Consider the following 18,326-nt stretch of genomic DNA (forward strand, 5'->3'; position numbering starts at 1 on the left):
ATCAGCTGATGTGATTTAGCTCATCTTAAAATATTTAACAGCCAAAGATTTGCTGAAGTAATCACTTCTCCTTTACTCTTGATTACCGAAAACCCCTACAGGGTTTGTCTCTTTTTGCTGTCTCTTGTCAAGTTGCAGAGCAGGCAACATGCAACTCTATTAATAAGTCTTTTGAACATGATTAATTGGGTTTTTAAGTGGGTCAGTTTCTTCCAAAATTTCTCGCTTACTTAGTTCCTCTTGCACTTGCAACTGTCCACCTGCAATTCTTTGTTTTCATGCTATTATCTGAAACTCTTTTTTCATTTGACATGCACTTGTGATTTTCTGCATACAGTTTTCAGTAGGAGCCAGTTTTACTCTTCTCAGCTTTATTTGCAGCTTGCCTGTGCAGCTATATCATCGGATTGCTTTTCTGTATTACATATGCAAATAGCTGGCAAGCATTGCAGATCCTTTACTGACCTCCTGCTTTGCAAGTGATACAGTTACTCTAGAGGATTCTCCAGCCAGTTCTGCAGATGGACCAGTCTTGCTGCCTGTCTGGATAGTTTTGTTTGTTTTATTTTTAATACTATCCTAAGGTGAAATATTTTTCATGGTTTGTCAAACAACATTATGGATTTGACTGTAAAACTATGACTCATTTCAGCCTTCATTTTTCTTATTAAGAATGATCCTGGAGGAAAGTGCAAATGAAAATGTCAGATCTGTCATAAATAATGTAAAAATGACAGCCAGGAAGAGAGGTCTCACAGACCCTCCTTCTATCCACAGACACAGAAAAGAAATCAGTCTTGGAGAGCTGGGTCTGTGACTGGTGCAAAGTTTTATCATCCTTTTGACTTCATTGTATTTATGTGTTTACATCATCCAGGTGTCTAGTCCAAAATATCTAAGCTTTGTTTTTTTGTTTGGAGGAATATATATTGTCATTCTTCATTGGCTGGCCAGGAATAAGCTTTTGAGCTTATTGTCTCTATTCTTTGTGGATTCTGTGAACATATTTCATATCCTTGATATTTTATTTTTGGAAGCAATGCTATATCCAGAGTGCAATTAAACTAGTAATTCTTTGCTCTGTTTTGTGAGGAAGCCACTTTTAAAGATTTAATGTTCTCAAAAAAGAAAAATTGTGGTGGACCAGCAGTAAAAAATTAAATCCTTGACAGTTCTTTGGCACACGATATATAATGCTGTTGATAAACAGTCTCATCTGTTGCAGTTGATAGTGGTGTGGGGGCACAGAATTGTATTGACGGTTACAAACATCTGATTTCAAGGGCATGCTCAGATACTAGCCTAGTGGTAGGGATGAGGTAAGAATACATTATATATGTAGCAATCAGAAGTCCCAGAAACCTTGAATTTAATGTCAGTGTCTGCTATAGAATGCAGTGGGAAGCCAATGAAAGCAATCATTTCTATCGCCTTTTCTTCTATCAGGTGGAGAATCTTACTGGGGAAAACCTTTTAAAGATGAATTCAAGCCCAACTTGTCCCATACAGGACGTGGTGTTCTTAGTATGGCCAATTCAGGACCTAACACAAACAAATCACAGTTGTAAGTAGTCGCTTGCTCTTTGTATTTTATTGTTTCCCTCTAGACATTGTGTCTTGCTCCGTTGAGAAAATAAATGACATTTTATGAGCTACTCTTTAAAGCTCAGTCAAGTGAAATATTCTGTCAAGTGCTGCATATTGAAAACAGCGTTGCTACAGCTGCTGTTACCCAATCTAAGAGCACCATGAGGCATGTCGAGAAGACTTGTAGGTTTATTATATCGTTAATTTATCTTTTCTATTTTATGGTTTGTAGTTTCCATTTTTTCTCATGTAACCCCACTCTTATCCCCGTGAAATCATTGTACCTCAGCACTCTGTTTAAATTTAGTCCCATATTGAACTTTTATTGAGTACTTAATGAAATAAAATACATACCATACTCCTTAGAAACATTGCTTCGTTTTAGTAGCCTGCTTTTAAATACATAAGAACAATTCTGATTTCTACAAACTTATAGAACACAAGCATGACAGAGTGAAAAATCTGAGATAGAAGATTACTTGGTTTTCAGTGTGCGAAGCAGAATAAGGACTAAAATGTGGAAAAAAAATGAATTATGTAAGGAAGGAGAAAGAACAACAAATTGAATTTAAAACATCAAAGTTGTAATAACCTACTTTATATCTAACATAAATACGGATGTTTGCCAGCAGACTTCTGAAAATGCTCGGTGTCACTTTGAGCCATCTTTGTCTTGGTTGCTTTCTAGGTACTGCAAAGAAAAAACTTGTACCTTTATTGGGGACCCCAGGAGACTGTGTGTGTGTGTGTGTGTGTACAATGCTATGTGTTGGGACTGGGTAGCAAGGGAGGGGATTCTTGGTGTTGGTCTTCATGATGCTTTGTATTATTATGGCTGGTAAGCTGTGCAACAGTGTGGTTAAATTTAATTAAACACAAGTGCTTGTCTCGAGGTGTTTAATAGGCTTACTCACGTGCTTAAGGCTAAGCATGTGTCGGGCAGTTTGCAGGACTGAGTTGCTGTAGAGCTTATTTTGGATTTGAATGTTACTGCCAGCACTCAGGTGCTAAATTAGGGAAGAGTAGAGGCTTTAAAAAAAAAAGGGGGGTGGGGGAGGAATTCAAGAAACGAGTCACAGACAGTTCATGAGTGATGTGCCATATTGAGTCACATCATCTGCTGCTGTAAATGCTTCCCTAAAATTTGCAAATGAAATATGAAATTCCTTTACACGTGAAGTCCTTGAGAGACTCCAGCTGCCCGTATATTTAAAATGTCCTAGGCAGTGTTTAGAGACTTTGGGAAACTGTTGTGACCTTAAGAACTGGTGCTCTCCCCATAGGTGGTGGTCACTGCGATGCAGAGTGAGCTGGGTTCCCTGTGTAAAGGGTTGCTCAAGTAATGCTGAGGACTTCTCTCCCTGGATGACCCTGAGTTGTATTTATTCCATTGTCCTTAATTTTATTTTGACTGCAGTGATGGTTGAGGAACTTTCTCAAAATATTTGCCTCTGCTCAGATTTTTTTTTTTGTTACTGTCTATATCTATTACTATATGCTATCTTAAGTGACCACGTGCTAATCTACATATTTGGATATCTAAGAAGAAAGCGGTGCAAAGAATCCATGCACAGGGCTAAGTTGTAATGTATGCCCTGTGTGGGAGTGTGCATTTACAGCGTCTCAAAGCTTTCCTAGGGCAAGCTACATTTTAATAGATTGACTAGAAGATTGCAGCCCCTCCTATTTGCAATCATATAACTTCCTGAGGCAGTGGCTTATATGGAAAAGTGCTTTTGGAATGTTTATATATTTTTAGCCGTCTCAAATGTAGTGTAACAGATGGAGACAGGGAGGAGAGCCAGTACTGCATGTCCAGCCAACGTGGGCCATCGTGGTCTGCAGACCACAGAGTGGAAACCTCTGTCTCATACGCTTCTAGTCCAGGTCTTCCAAAGAAGCATTAAGCTTTAGAGAAAAGCTTTAGTAGTAAAGATTACTTTGGATTTTTTATTTCAGTTCCTGTGTTTAAATTTAAAAATAACACACATACACACAACTAAGAATCCAAGTTGTGCAGGTTTTCATTGCTTCTGACACTTTCAAGTGTTCTTCTGCCATATTTGTAACAAACCACAAATTTTCTCTCTCCAGTGGAGAGATGGATCATAGATGGTTCAATTTAATGGAAAAAATATATAAATGCAAATAGTAGATATCCAAAAAGATAAAAGTTTACACTGGCAGAGGGTTGTTTTGTTATATAACTACATTTGCTGGATACAAGCTCCCAGTCATGCACAAGAAATGTCCTCCTCAAGCAAGAACCATGTATCACTGTCCTGCAGTAAGCTTTCCAAAGCCTGCCTGGCCAAGGAGGCAGATGCTCTGATTATTTTTGGACATGGTGCAAACCACCATGTTTGGAGTACTGTTTGGGGATGTTAGTAAGGCATAAAAATGAGAAGTCCAAACTCCACAAATCCAAATCAAAACCCACAAAACAGAGAAGTTAAAGGGTATTTGGCCAGCTGGACTCCAGAAAAGAGAGAAATCTGTCTCTTTGCAGAGGGCTGTTACATACATTTTCTGGTTTTAAGCATAGCTTGCTATTGCTGAGTTTGAATGAGATAATATTCTAACCCTTATGTCTTTATTCCTTCCAGCTTTATCACATTCCGCTCTTGTGCATATCTGGACAAGAAGCATACAGTGTTTGGAAGGTATGTGAAACACATCGTGAGAAGCACATGTACTCTCCAGTGTGTCTAAACCTAGAGAGAAGCTGTTGATTTTTGAAATTGAGCTGGAGCAACATCCTAGCTCATAATACAGTTCTCTTGGTAATGAGTAGGTGGCCAACATCTCTTCAGTGCCAGTCATCAGATTCTGCTGTGTTTTTTTGGGGGGGGGGGTTGTTTTGGGTTTTGGTTTTGTTCTTTAACTCTTTCCATCACTGTAAATTGCCTTATTTCCCTTTGTTTGGTGGTTGTCCAGGGAGTCAAGAACAAAGTAGTCATCATCCGGTAACCAACCGTGTTAGTATTTGTGCACACTAATTGCCGGGACACAAGAGATTACCTCTTCAACATTGCTTTCATCCTCTTAGGAGCTGTCAACCAGCAGATTAGTCATTAGGCTGCTCTTCATCATGGTATAGAACATAGTGCTTCTGCATACATTACATCTTCTGACTCTTCTTATTCTTTTTCATTCTATTCTTCCTTTATTTCTGATGATTATTATTGGTATAAAATCTATGTCCATGGGTGTATATGTACATGCATACACATATAAGATATTGTCCATGCCAAGACAGCAAGGGAGCTTCTTTCTTTTTGAAGGTGTCTTTTCCAGTCAAGCCATCACATGATAAAGATGACGGTATTTATTACAGAACATATTACAAAATACTTATATTGTAGAGAGGCAATTGTACAGATACATGGTATATACCAGGTCACACATAGCTATTCTAACAAATGGCTTGCTGCAAAAGGCAGGAAGGGGAATTTTACTAGCCTGCTTCACTGGTAGTTCCTGAGAATTTTACAGTCTTTTTAAAAATGAAGATTTGGGTTTTATTCTTTTCCTAGTTTTCTCTGTTTGAAGGGCAGCAATTGAAAGTAAATACATGTGTTGATTGCTTTGGATATTATACATTATTACTGTATAATGAAAGCGATACATTTAATCCATCTTCTCTGCCTGCAAGTTCTTGAGACAGAAGCTGGCTTCATTTTAAACAATTACATTAGTACCATTAGTTCTGATACTGATTCTGCAGTAATTACACTCTTTGAAATATATTACTTTATCCTAGGAAAATTTCAAGTTTTTTGTCATTTGGTAAAAACAGATAAATAAAGCAAGTTCTAATACTGAAAGCTGAGAGCGAGTATATTTGTGGAGGAATTACATTACCTATATCTTAAGACTATTTCATGTAAGCTACAATGTGAGTCCTCCTTGCAAAAATCCCATTAAATCTAGTATGGTAATGCTGTTAACCTGAGCTTGCCACCTCATCAGGCAGTATTTGGGTTAGGACAGCTCAGCTGAAAATTTGACTGTTCTTCAATTTTGGATTGAAGAAGCAACCCGGCTTCTGTGAGCATACCGTGTAGTCCTCCGGTGTCTTCACTGTGCTCTCTGTGTGCTCCAGTTTTACCATAATTCACCCCAAAAGAATTTGGAAAGTGGCTGAGCTCACTGCAGTGCAGGGAACGTGCTCCAAGAAGCCTTTGCAGCAAACATAACATCTTGAATACCTTGTGAGCAAAATAGCTTAAAATGTTTCATGCTGTACATTGTACATTAGAGAGGAATTACTTCAGTATGGGTAACTGGGTAAATATATAGCAGAGATTTACACAGTGGTAATTTTAGCAAAGACTCTCTTCATTGCTGATTTGTGCTTGCTGCTATAGAAATCTGAATTTGGTTGCCAGAGTAAGGAAGTAATGCTGCTTTCAGAGCACGGCAAATTTCCTTTGTATTTCAGCTAAGAATAACCTTTACAATAAAATGTTGATTTAGATTCATGTTTGGCTGCCTGCATAACAACTGAGTGGCATCTTCATCTGAATACTGGGCAGGTGAATTTTACTCTGGGCTCTCTTGCATGTAGAGGACGGTTAATTCAAAGAATGTCAGAGATGCCGGGATAGATGCATTCCATTCTCCCCCATATCTACAAATTAAATACTTGAATAATTGGATTTGCTTACAAATTTAATACAAAAGCCTGATGTATGAAGCTCTTTAGGTCTGTATTCTGTAATCAAATTCCTTCAGCTATTCTTATCTGTATTTGTTTTTAGAAGCCATAAAAGCCAAAAGATTCGAGACATTCTCTCTCTAGTGAACCTCCTGCTATTTTAGATCCTGGGTGTTTCCAGGATTTGGTGACTGTATCTGATCTTGGACTCTAAAGGACAATAATATCTGGAAAGCATATCTGGATATAATATCTAGGGTTAAGAATAGAATGAACTCATGAAATCAAATTTCTTTGTTTCCATCAATGTTAAATTGGGTTGGCTCAACTGGATGTTTACTGGCCTGCTGTGACTTTTGCATAGATTTCAGGATTATTTATTTCAATTAATATAAAAACCTAAATACTCTGAGCTCAATTGTGCCTTCAACTATCTCTATACAGCTCTGGTTCATGTTAATAAGTGTCACGTATATATCTTTGAGAATAGAATTTGACCTGTTTGTAATTTGTACAGAACTTTTCAGCAGGCGTTTCGTACCTCTGAGAACAGAAAAAGCACAACCATTCCCCACCCTTTTTTTTTTTGTGGTCCTGTGTGGGATGGAGCATTGACAGGTTCCTTCTCTTGAGAGCTGCATTTTGTTCATGCCCCCACTGGTTCGAAGCACAGTTTTTGCATATTAGCAGCTATTAAGAGTTGTATGTTTGGCTGTTAAGTGTGTTTGAAAAACATGCCAGCTGCAGGCAGTGGGCTTCTGTGTGGTGGCACGTGGCTGGCTTTGTGCACAGGGATCTCCAAGTCTCGGGAGAAGGCTAGAGCTGAAGGATAGGGAGAGCATCTTGTCATGGTTGTGCTGCCCACCATGGCAGTAATGAGGACAGATGTTACCAAAACGAAAGGAGATAATTTGGCATGGATGGAGAGCAAAAACAAAGGCAGAGAGCGAAAGAAGAAAGCCTTCCTTGGGAGGTGTGCTGCAGACTGCGTGGATTTCCTGCTCCCGCAGAGCTGCCTAGATTAACTTAGTAATTATCATTTCTAGTAATTACCATTTCTCCTGACTTAGAGAATGCTGTAATTAACTTGAAAACTAACTGGTGGCTTTTGTTTGCTTCTAGTTGGCTGGTAAGGGGGTTAATTTAGAAACTCAAATAATGTGAACCAACAGACTGGAGTTAGCTCTGCGTAATGCAGGTGATAAACATTTTCAGGTGACTGCTGCAAGGGGAAGGTCCTGTCTGCTGCTGCTCTGTGCTGCTGGGGGGGAGCTCCCCCTTACCCATGCCGCAACTGGGAATTCAACTGCTCCATGAGCTGCATGAGCTACAAGGGCATTACTGCCAAAACACCAGTATAGGCTTACGTGCTTGTCTGGAATGCTTTATGAAATTTAGATGCAAGCACATCCCATCTGTGTTATTTTATTTTCTATTACTGCAATGGCTCATAACTCCAGTGGCTCAGAGACCTAGTCCATTTGGCCCTTTATAAGTAGGAATAGAAATATAATCTCTGTGCCAGAGAGCTGACTGTGTAAGTAGAAAAGAGAGTGCTTATAGGTGCAGGGCAGTTACAACAGTGACCCCGTCAGCTACCTTTCAGCAAAGGTTTGCACTTTCTTTCACACCACGGAAAAAGAGAGCCCCAGGGAAAATGAAATGGCTTTGTGGACTGTTTCAGGGAATCCATTCCAAGGCTAAAAGGACCCACAAAAAAGTCCCGGTTGGAATGCTAGTGGAGGGTGATGGAGCTGTTCTGATCATTAGGAGGGGAGAAATACTTGCTCACTGAGTTGTAGGTGAGGTTTAGGACAAGCAGGACATGGTGGCCTTGAAAGTGAGGGCAGGCTGCAGGTATGCGATATGATTAAGAAGAAGGGCAAGAGAGGGAGCAGAAAGAGAAGTCTCAGTCAGAATGACAAAGCTGGAAATGATCTGTGCAGTGTTTCTGTAAGTTTATCAGAGTACCACCTGTGTTTGTTAAGGTCTGAGAAAAGGATGTGGAGACTGAGGAGTCTCCTCAGCAGAGATGAGCATCTGGAGGACAGTTTTTCCCTGTATACACAGCTGCATGTATCTGCTTACGCAGATCTTTTAATGGTCTCTTGAGATTTCTGCCACTGATTCTTCAGTTCTGGTGTTCCTGGAAATATGAACGAGATGGTTTGGGAAACTTCAGGCTTAGTCAAATGTGAAGTACTGGTTAGTAGCCGACATTCACTCAGCTTAGGCTTCTCTTTCCTTCCTTCCTCCCTTTGCCAGATACTTTTGTGGTAGACAGATTTCTTCCCTTGGATTAGCATTACTCTATTAAATATGCCTTAGGCTGTTTAATGCTCCCTACTGCAATCCTGCAGAATGGAGCGATTAAGGCAACTGTTGTCCTTTAAAGTGAGGGCTGGGTAAAACTGCTACAGTGCATTACTCAGTTACCCAGGTATGGGAAATAATGCACAGGACCTGTTTCCATTTGTAACATTCCCTGCATGATTTGAATCAGTGAACCCCAATGGTTTCTAAGCTGGAAAACACATTTTTGTTGCTCTTCTGCTTTAGTCCATCTGAGGAACAGAGAAATTGTGTGACAGTGGAGGAAGAGCTGATTGCATTGTCGAATCTGTGCAGGGGGCCTGACCTAATTCTGCTCTGCAGAGGCTGCTCCCAGGCAACAGGGCAGGAGCGAGGTGGGGAAGTAAAAGCAGGAGGGAGCCGTGGTGTGACCGCCTGCAGCACACAAGGGCTGGGCTGTCCGAGCTGCATGAGGGCTGGCGCCGCTTGTCAAGACAGTTGTATGACCCCTGCAAAGGAACCTGTGCCAAAGCAGAGAAATCCTTACGTGCCGGGTTCTTCTGTTGAGTCTAGTTTCAAAGTGCTTTTTTCCAAGTTGCTTTATTTTTTTTTGCTGCCCTTTGTTGCTGTCTCTCACCTCTTATATTAAGCCCTTATGAGAAATTGAGATGTTTTGACTGCATCCTCGTTACAAGTTTGAATTGCTTGCTCTGTTTCAGATGGGGTGTATGCATAGAAAACACTTTGTCCCGAGTGAGTGTACATGTTTGTGCATGTGTGCATGTGTATATTGTCCTCTGTCTGCATATAAATGCATGTACTTTTTTTTTTTTTAATAAAAATAAGCTTGAAGGCAGAATGTATTTACAAAACAACAACATTTATTTCTGCTTTCTGTTTCTAGTTTCAAACTTTCTTTTTTTTTTTTTTTTTTTGAAAAAGTCCAGACATTGTTCTTGTATCGTCTTCTGACCAGGAAGCTCTATCATCTTGGACTGCGGCCATACCCAGCACTCATAACACTTAATTCCTGTAATTCGTCTAAACAAAAATATGAGAACTGGGAAGTTCATGTGTGAATGTTTGTGGGTCTGTTAAGGAGTTGCAGTTTTCTTTGGGAGCAGTACTAACTAATGTAGCACTGAGACTTGCACTGGCATATTGCAAATGCATAGAGCTTGCTCCACATATTTCACTTACACTTCATGCAAAGACTTTGGCAGCGATCTGAGACGAGGTTACTAGTTTGCATAAAAGAGCTATAACAGGAAGTCGGATTTTAAGTAACATCTTTAAATTTGAGATGTAAAGATTTCAAGTGCTAGCTTAGCTCACTTTTCAAGAAAACAGAATTACATGAGTAAGGACAAAATTTTTCTTTTCACTGCTATGCTAACAGAAAAAAATCTAAATGTACCTGCCTTGTCGCCCATGCTTAAATGTAATGCAACATTTATCAAGCTCCTCTAAAAATACAACAAGCTGTCTCAGGGATGCTGAGCTAAATATATAGTTGAGATCACCATTTCAGCATCTACTGGAAGTACACAGCAAAGCTTCGGTTTCACCGGTTGTTCTAATGTAAGTGGTGTCTTGAAGGTGTCACCCTTTCCACTGCAGGTTGTCATCTCAACGGCTGTTTAAACCTCACAGGAACTTGCCTGCTGCATTTAGGACAAAGCATGCATGGCACCTTGTAAAAGGAATGGAGCCAGAAACAGTGGAAAAGGTTAAACTTGTTTCTGCCCTTCTCTCTCCCCGTTGTTACTGAGCTCCCAAGTTAGCACCAGGGCCGCTGAGTATTATCACAATATCTAAAGACAAAAAGTTATATTGGGAGCTCACTGTGCTGAAACTGTAATATGCATAGGAATACTCTGTGCAAAGTGCTAGAGAAGAGAAGACGGGTGTAAAAGAAATGAATTTCCTGTTTTAGAGAAAATAAGCTAAGACAAGACAGTATTTTCTGCAGGCCCATACAGTGACATGAGAAGGACATCATGTCATCAGTCCTCACTGACAGGGAGTGAGGAGCACCCTTGCTAGAAATGGTACTTGAAACTAAGGAAAGCTGCTGGGAGAACCAGAGCTGACTTTTTTGTATCAGCTGGCATGAAAGGGTCATCTTATCACTGTGGGAAGAAGGCAGCGACACCAAAGAGATGCCCTGCTCCAAATGCCAAAACGTTTACCTAACTGCTGATGCTCCAGATGAAAGGAAACTCTGCTGAGAGCTGCATCCCTGGAACACCTCTCTCCCTCTCTGCAGGACACGTCTGCAGTCTTAAGTGGAGTTTATTTGATGTCTTAACTTTGCTACAGGTCATGCCGATTCTTTTATGTCAAGGCAATCTTTACCACCAACAGCAGAAATGATAGAAGGTATTAAAACAACACAGGTCCTGCAAAAAGTGCTAACTAGCAATTTCTCCTTGTATTATTTTTGGCCCTGAAAGGTAGATCTAAAACCTACCAAACCATCTTGAGGGTAACAACTTTTTGTTCTTCCCCCATAGCTCTTTATAATCATCTCAAAATAGACAGTATTTAGGTAATTTGCTTGTGACCTGTGAATGCCACGTCTATCACAGCTCTTAAAATGTACAAGTAACAAAATATTCCCACTAATGTTTAATTAGCACAGCGAATGAAGATTCGTGAGTAGCGCCAAAATGCACGAGGGCTAATATCGTGGGAGGTCTAGCCATGGGCTAAGGGCTTACTCAATGAGGTTGTCAGTGCATAGCTGATCTGGCTATTTCAAATTATCAGAACCTAATTAAATGGAAACATGCGAGCAGATAATGAATGGAGCTGTTGGCTAGAAAATCCTCCAATATTAAATCAGAAGTTTCCTTTAGGGACAATTAGAATACAGTGAATGTATCTTAGGCTGTGTGTTAATCATTGATATTATAAGCAAACCTGATATTGGCCTGGAGGAAGAATTTGAAATTGGGTTTTTGTTAGGAACTTTCTGAAGTTCATGCAGGGTTTTCAAGCACTATGCGGCTCTGGGGAGATTCCCCCAGTGTACTACCTCCAGTTCCAAGTGATTGAGTCTGTTTTAGCCTGCATCAGTGTTTTTTAATTGCTCTTAAAAGTCACAGCTTGATTACAGAGTACTGACAGACCCCTGGGGAATAGAGGGGAACAGTGCAACAGCAACAAACTGTCTGCAAGGACAGCTCGGTTCAGGGCAAGTGCTTAGCAGCATCTTCTCTAACTTGGGAGCATTTTCATTTCTGTAACTGGGTCTGTCTTTTTGGTCTTCTTTTGCATCTGTTTTACCCTGTTTTGTGGCTGCAGTGAATTACTGTAAGGGGCAGTCCTGGGCTCCTTGATGGCCACCTTGTGCCCTCTTCACGTAGAGCTCCCGGACCCAAGCTCCTCTGGCTAAGGGAGCAGTGTTTCTCAGAATTGTGGCTGCTTCTCATTGTCCCACAGACATTAATACGGGCTGTATTTTTGGTTCCTGGCCATGTGGCTTGGCTCTGTTAAAACAGATGTTGTCCAGCTACAGCCTGCCTTTCTAAGGGATCTGGATCTCTCAGCATCAGCGACCTGTCTTCGTCTTTATTTACTGCTCTTCTAAGTATAGCCTTTTTCAAATTTAATTGGGGATGATGATGTGGATAAAAGCATTAAATACCTTGGGACCAAGATCGGATCCCAGCAGGACCCCTTTGGAAACATACTGACTCAGAGGTTCCTATTTAAAATTAGATTTTGACACCTGTCAGCCAGTTTTTTTATTTAATGTATGCTGTGTTCACTTCATATCGTTCTGGTTTCACAATCAAAATATCAGCTGCCTTCCAGAAGTCTGCTCCACTGACACTGTTATCCCTATTAGCCACATCTGTCGGCTCAACGATAGAAGGTGATTTGACAGACTCTGTTTTCCACAAAAAAAAAACTTGTTGATTGCTGTTACTTATTTCCTTTCTTTCTTAATCATGTCCTGTCTCTGCCATTCCATTATTTTGCTGGGATAGATGCCAGGATGACAGGCTTATAATTATCTGGGTCACCCCATTTATCTTTTCTAAATATCCTTTTCTGGAACTTTCCCATTGTTCTATGCTTTATTTATTTATTTATTTATTTTTTAAGTGCAAGCCATATAACAGACCAAAAAGCCTTTGGCCTTTCTTAAACGTTTTGAAGCAAGTCTTCAGCTATGTTGCCTTGAAGGATGAGAGGCTGGTGATCTACCATTCTCCTAAATAAAACCTGCAATGAAAAGTGTCCCAGAGTTTTCTTGTGGCTGTGACTTGATGCTCTGCTGCTTTCCCAGAGCCCTGACCAAGTTCATGGCTGCAAGTAAAAAATCAGAAGTTAATGAAAACATTTGCTTTCTTGACCCAGTCTGGTTTATTTTTCAAAGCTCATGGGAGTAACAAATGAGCTCCAAATTTATACATGTAACATGCAAGTTGAATCCATTTTGAAATGGGCTTGTGTTTTCTTGCACAGACAGCTGCCCACAGTCACTCTTTTTCCATCTGGCTGGTTTGTGTGCACTAGAAAGGCTACTGAGTTTTTGGACAACTGTCTTTGCTTTACTTCTGAATATTTGACTTTTTCATGTTCCATTTAATTTTGAATTCAAATCCAAGATTTGAGGAAAAAATTCTTACTGTCCACAGTGAATGGCATTATCTCAAGTCTTCCTCGTATGGTTGCTGATCCCCCTTCTCCTGACCACAATGGTTTAAAAATCTGTTAATGGGCAGAAATTAGATATATTAGATGTAGGGGAGCAAGAATATTTCAAGTGTATTGTGACAACTGGAAATTGTCTTTCCTCTTTTAGAGTGGTCGGTGGCTTTGAGACTCTGACTGCTATGGAGAATGTGGAAAGTGACCCAAAAACAGACCGCCCCAAGGTAACTGTGCAGTGCCAGGAGGCAGTGAACGTGTGGCCCTGCATGTCAGTGTGGTTCACCCTGCTGCTGCTTCCCAGAAAGCAGAACCTGGGGGGGGTGGTTTGACTTAATCAGAGATTCAGTTGTTGTTCTTCACTTCTTCTCCCAGGAAGAAATACGAATTCAGTCAACGACCGTTTTTGTTGATCCGTATGAAGAGGCGGATGCCCAGGTGAGAACTTTGTAGCTTAGTCACTTCAGTTTTTATCCCAGCTTGTCCCTTGTGGAGACCACACTTCTCCCATGCCTTTTCTTTGTGCCTCCCTCTGCATGTGGGAGCGCCCTGGCCCATATGGGTGCAGGCTGAGGTTAAACATCAGCCGTTCAGCACTGCCTCGTGTGCCAGGATCGTCACTGCTGTTTCGGCGGAGAGGTCTTTGTAGCTGGGTCTGGCACAGCTCCCAATCAATCACACTTACAATGGCTTCCGATCCAAACACCCACAGTAGCTGCCAGTAGCTGCAGGTGAGATGAGAGGAATTTTGTTCTAATGGCTGCAGACAGCCAGTTTGTAGTGGCCCTTGAGGTCTGGCTCCTAAAGCCAGCCCTGTAATCAGGGCAGTGCTGATTGCTGTCTTAGAGTGCTTTCGAGTTTCAAAGAACTGTAGACATTGCCTACTTACTCTGGACTAGCTCTTGCAACAGATTGCACTCTTTGTTTCCCGCAGGTTGCTGCAGAAAGAGAGAAGGCTCAGCAAGAAGAAGAAGCAGCCAAAACAAAAGCTGAGGTGATCCCACCAAAGAAAGAGGTCCAGACTCCTAAAACTTACCGTCAGGGGATTGGAAAATACATTAACATGGCTGCAGCGTAAGTTCCCTGCCCGACTGATCTTCGTTCAGTGTTTTAGTTGCCTTTCCTGCTGGATGGTGACCCTCACCAGTATTGTTGCTTGGCTTGGGGCTATCTGCTGAGACTCTCGAATAGGCCAGATTTTTGGTTTGTGCCGGCAGGGGTTGCAAAGATACTGTCATGCAGTAGTCAGAGTTCCCTCTAATTCTCTTGTTTTGCAAGATTAAAAGTTAACTGAGCTTTTGTTTTTGCACTTGAACATGTCTGAGATGGTCTTTAACAGCATGTGCAGACTTCACAACCATAAATACATTTCCACAATGCAGAAGTCCTTGAGAAGGAACTGTACTGCAGCTTCCTCCACCATCTTTCTACTCTGGCCTCTTCCCCTTCAGCAGCTATTTTTGAAGGCCTCTGTCCCATGGATGTTTTTTCTTTTAGCAGCTTCTACCCTGCACAAAGGGTGCCTGAAACACATATCTGTCTGCTGATCTGCTTCCCTGTGCAGCCACACAAACAGTTGCACCAGCACAACTGAAATGGCCAGAAAGGGGAGCAGGTTCTCAGGCTTGCTGTGGGAGCACAGGGTGTCTGGCAAGTAGCTCCAGGGTGCCTGGCAGGTTGTACAGACTTGTCCCAAAGCATCTTCTCCCAGACACCCTTTGTACACCCGTTGGGATTGGCAGCATCGCTTGCTTTCCTAAGGACAGCACGGAATCCTGCCTCAGCAGAAGATTAGCATGAGTTTTGGATAAATTAAAATAAATGCCTTCCACTTGATTTTTAGCAGACTTCTGTAAAAGCATTTGCAAAAATGCTGTTGTCTGCCTGCTGCATAAAGGCATGTATTTATGTGTACACAGATTTGGACAACTACTTAATCAGCTTGTATGTGCCTGTGTGACGTAAAGGCACTTGCATAACTGTGAGAATAAAAATATGACAGTCCATGTAGGATGGTTTCATGTGTACGTCAGTTAAATATTTCAGTTACAAAATACTGCTTGGCCCTTAAAATATCATGTTCAGCTTAAAACTGCTGTCATACTGCACTGTTACTTACAGAGAGAACACATGCAGAGTTTGCAGCTGCAACAGCTCTGCAGAAAGGGCCAAGCTGTATAAAAAAGAGTTTTCTTTCCTAGTCTTTCACTCATTGCAGCTTGCCTTGAGTCTGGGAGTTTGGCCCATAGCAGCCCTTTGGCAGGCTCAGGCTTCTCTCTGTCAACTGCTGTTATCTGACAGTAAAACCCCAGTATGTGACCTGGCCACGTAGCACTTCCATGGGGTTATAATCTTTGCTCAAGAGGGGCTGGGAATAGCAGCAGCAACTGCATCAGGCCATGCTCGAGAAACAGAAGGATCTCACAAACTTGCCCAGCTGCTTTACACCTAATTACCCATAAATTCTTTTACTGCCACAAATGCGGGTGAGATGTGGCTCAAACTTTCATAGTGACTGCACTTTTTTATTAAAAAAAAAAAAAAAAGAAAGAAAAAAAGGCAGCTGTTAAATGTTCAGCTCTGACCTAGAGATCTTGCTGGGTCTTGAGCACATTCCTCAAAGTGTTCAAGGCCCGACCGAACCATCCCCGCAGACTGACACACTCTCCCTCTGCTTGGGTGAACCAAAAGCCACCAGTCCCAGCCCTCCTGCAGTCCCATGCCAGCCCAGAGCTTGTGCTTCTTTCTGATTTATAAGGGGTGAGCTGGCTGCAGCGTAGCTGTTTCTGGGAGAGGAAAGGCAGCCAGCTGCCCTGGTCCCACTGAGCAGTAAATAGTCCCTGAGAGTTGTTTTCATTTTGGCTCCAGGAAGCGCAGTGTGGAAGATGACGGGCCCTCAACAAGCACAGCTGCGAAGAAAGAGAAAAAGAGCACAGGCTTCGGGGACTTCAGCTCCTGGTAGCAGCGTGGGGAGCCTAGCACTGGAGCAGCGCAGCAAAAAAGAAGAGGCGGCCTCCCACGTGTCCCTGAAGAGCCCGAAAGACAATCTGTCCTGGGGAGGGAAGGCACCAGCCTGCCCTTCCACTGGGGAAGAAAACTTGCTTTGTTAAGGGTGGTTAATGTGGCTTTGTCTTCTGCAGAGCTGCATTCCCCCAACTGCATCTTCCTCGAAGGCCTTTTTGTTGTTGTTTTGCTAAGTGGGCAGCAGGCAGCCCAGCTCCGCTGGGATTAGCTGGAGCCTTTCTCTGCTTGGCTGGCAGCAGACCAGGCAGAGCCCAGCCCTGCAGGACACTGCTTCAGTGAACAGCTACATTGGTGAAAGAGCTCCTTTTACAGGTAATCATTTCCAGACAAGCCGAGTCTGCCAAATGAATGAATGAATTAATGTGCTGGGGAAGCGCCTGTGCTGCTGTAGCGCCTTGCGGAGGGGAGGAGAGGGCTCCAGCCTGTCCTGCCCTTCCCTTCTAGCTGCCTTTTGCTTGTTCTCAACAAGGACCAATTCTGTCTTTTGCTCTCACCTCCTGGGTGGACTCACTGCTGTTGATCTCCACAGGGCCTTGCTCACTCCAGATTGAGCTCTGTCTGCACCCGTCTAACAGCCTGGGAAGCAGCGAGACTGGACAGGGAGCCTGGTGTAACTGCAGCCCTTGCCCCTCCCAGTAGCTGGCCTTGCTGGAGCCACTGGGGAGCCAGAGGGACCAGGATGCCCCAGTTCAAACCTGCCCTCCGGTTCCAGAAAAGTCAGCATGGAGCAATTGAGTGGGAACAGAAACAAAATTGCAGCATTTGTTTTATTCACCATCCCCAAAGCCTGCTCCTTGCAGGGGAACGCATTTTTTTCTGCTCCAATATCAGTCCTCTCATTATTAGGAAAACCGTGTAGTGTAGCTCACAGGCATCTCAGATACGTTCCTTGCACAGCCACAGATTATTAGGATGCTTAAAATAAAAAAGGCCTTCTGGGGTACAGAGGTATCAGCCTGGGAATTTTTAATTCAAAACCACGATGTGTGTTACCATCAGTTAGAGGTAGTATACTAGATCCTGAGCAGTACTTCTCGGCTCATCTTAGGTGTTTTCAGATGACAGAAGTATCCCTACCTATATTGGGCTGCGGAGATAGTTTTGTAATTACCTCTGTAACCAATACATTTATATCAGCAGCTCTATGTTTTAAGAGAAGTCTCCGTTTATACAAAATTGCTGTAAAAATTTTTGGTAAAAGGTTTTGCATTAAATGCTTTATTTTCTTTTGAATGCCTGTGTCTGACTGTTCAACTGTGATTTCCAAGACCACGGCATTACCGAGTTGATTGTTTTATAAGGAAATGATTCATTTCTACTTTTTAAGATGCTTGTAAAGAACTCTGGGATCTTTGCGGATATGATTACATCTTTGTTAAATCATAGGAAGTTCAACCTCATTTGAAAGAATAATAGTTGGTTTTGTTTTGTTTTACAACGTTTTGCAAGGTATAAGTTGGAAGTAACGCATGATTCCTGGAACGGGATGTGATGGTACTTTCCTCAAGCTGAATTTCTTCTGTCTTGTTGGAACTTCATGCTTCTCCTGTACTGGCCTTTTCCTGGTTAATTCCTGGTAAATCCCCGTTACCTAATTCCTGCTTCAGCACATTTTGAAGTTGCGAAGTCCACAGTGTTGCTAGAGTTGTTATAGTCAGTTTAATGAAATCCATAAGAGTAAAATGCTTTTTTGTAATGGATTAAAATGGGGATTAGTATGAAAGAAAGGAGCTTTTGATTACGAGGAAAGCAGCAGAGGTGTGGCAAGGATTCCTGTTTCACCGAGTCCTTGTTGCAGATTGATACATACAAACGACAGCTTCCCTTTGCAGCGGCAGGCAGCAGATAAGCACCGGCTTTCCCTTTCTGCTTCAGTTTTTGTGCTGTGGTCTGCGAGGGACCGGTGCCTTGCTGCAGGACTGCTGGCCTTCCACGCGCTGCCTTTGCACTGCGCTGGTCACAATTTCCCACCGTAACAAACACCAGGCACAAACAAAAACCCACAGTTTCCTGGCTTCTAGGAAGGCTGTGTAACCTTTGAGCTTTGCTCTAAGCCGTGGTGAAACTCCTCAGTCTCTGCTTGACCCGAATCCAGCTC

The 18,326-nt window shown here is 42.1% G+C and overlaps 1 protein-coding gene across 1 annotated transcript in view; it reads left to right on the forward strand.

Annotated features, from left to right (window-relative positions):
• The window catches only part of PPIL2 (peptidylprolyl isomerase like 2), a 72,156-nt gene extending 54,695 nt beyond the window's left edge, over positions 1-17,461 (forward strand). Inside the window, exons 15-20 of the mRNA XM_084297358.1 lie at positions 1,447-1,564; positions 4,194-4,250; positions 13,359-13,431; positions 13,580-13,642; positions 14,139-14,278; positions 16,073-17,461. Coding sequence (XP_084153484.1) covers positions 1,447-1,564; positions 4,194-4,250; positions 13,359-13,431; positions 13,580-13,642; positions 14,139-14,278; positions 16,073-16,166 — 545 coding nt within the window. The 3' untranslated portion in view covers positions 16,167-17,461. The remainder of the gene's footprint in view (positions 1-1,446; positions 1,565-4,193; positions 4,251-13,358; positions 13,432-13,579; positions 13,643-14,138; positions 14,279-16,072) is intronic.
• Positions 17,462-18,326: the final 865 nt, after the last annotated feature.

The sequence above is a fragment of the Netta rufina genome, assembly GCF_964035555.1.
Source record: "Netta rufina genome assembly, chromosome: 17".
In the NCBI taxonomy this organism is placed as follows: Eukaryota; Metazoa; Chordata; class Aves; order Anseriformes; family Anatidae; genus Netta; species Netta rufina.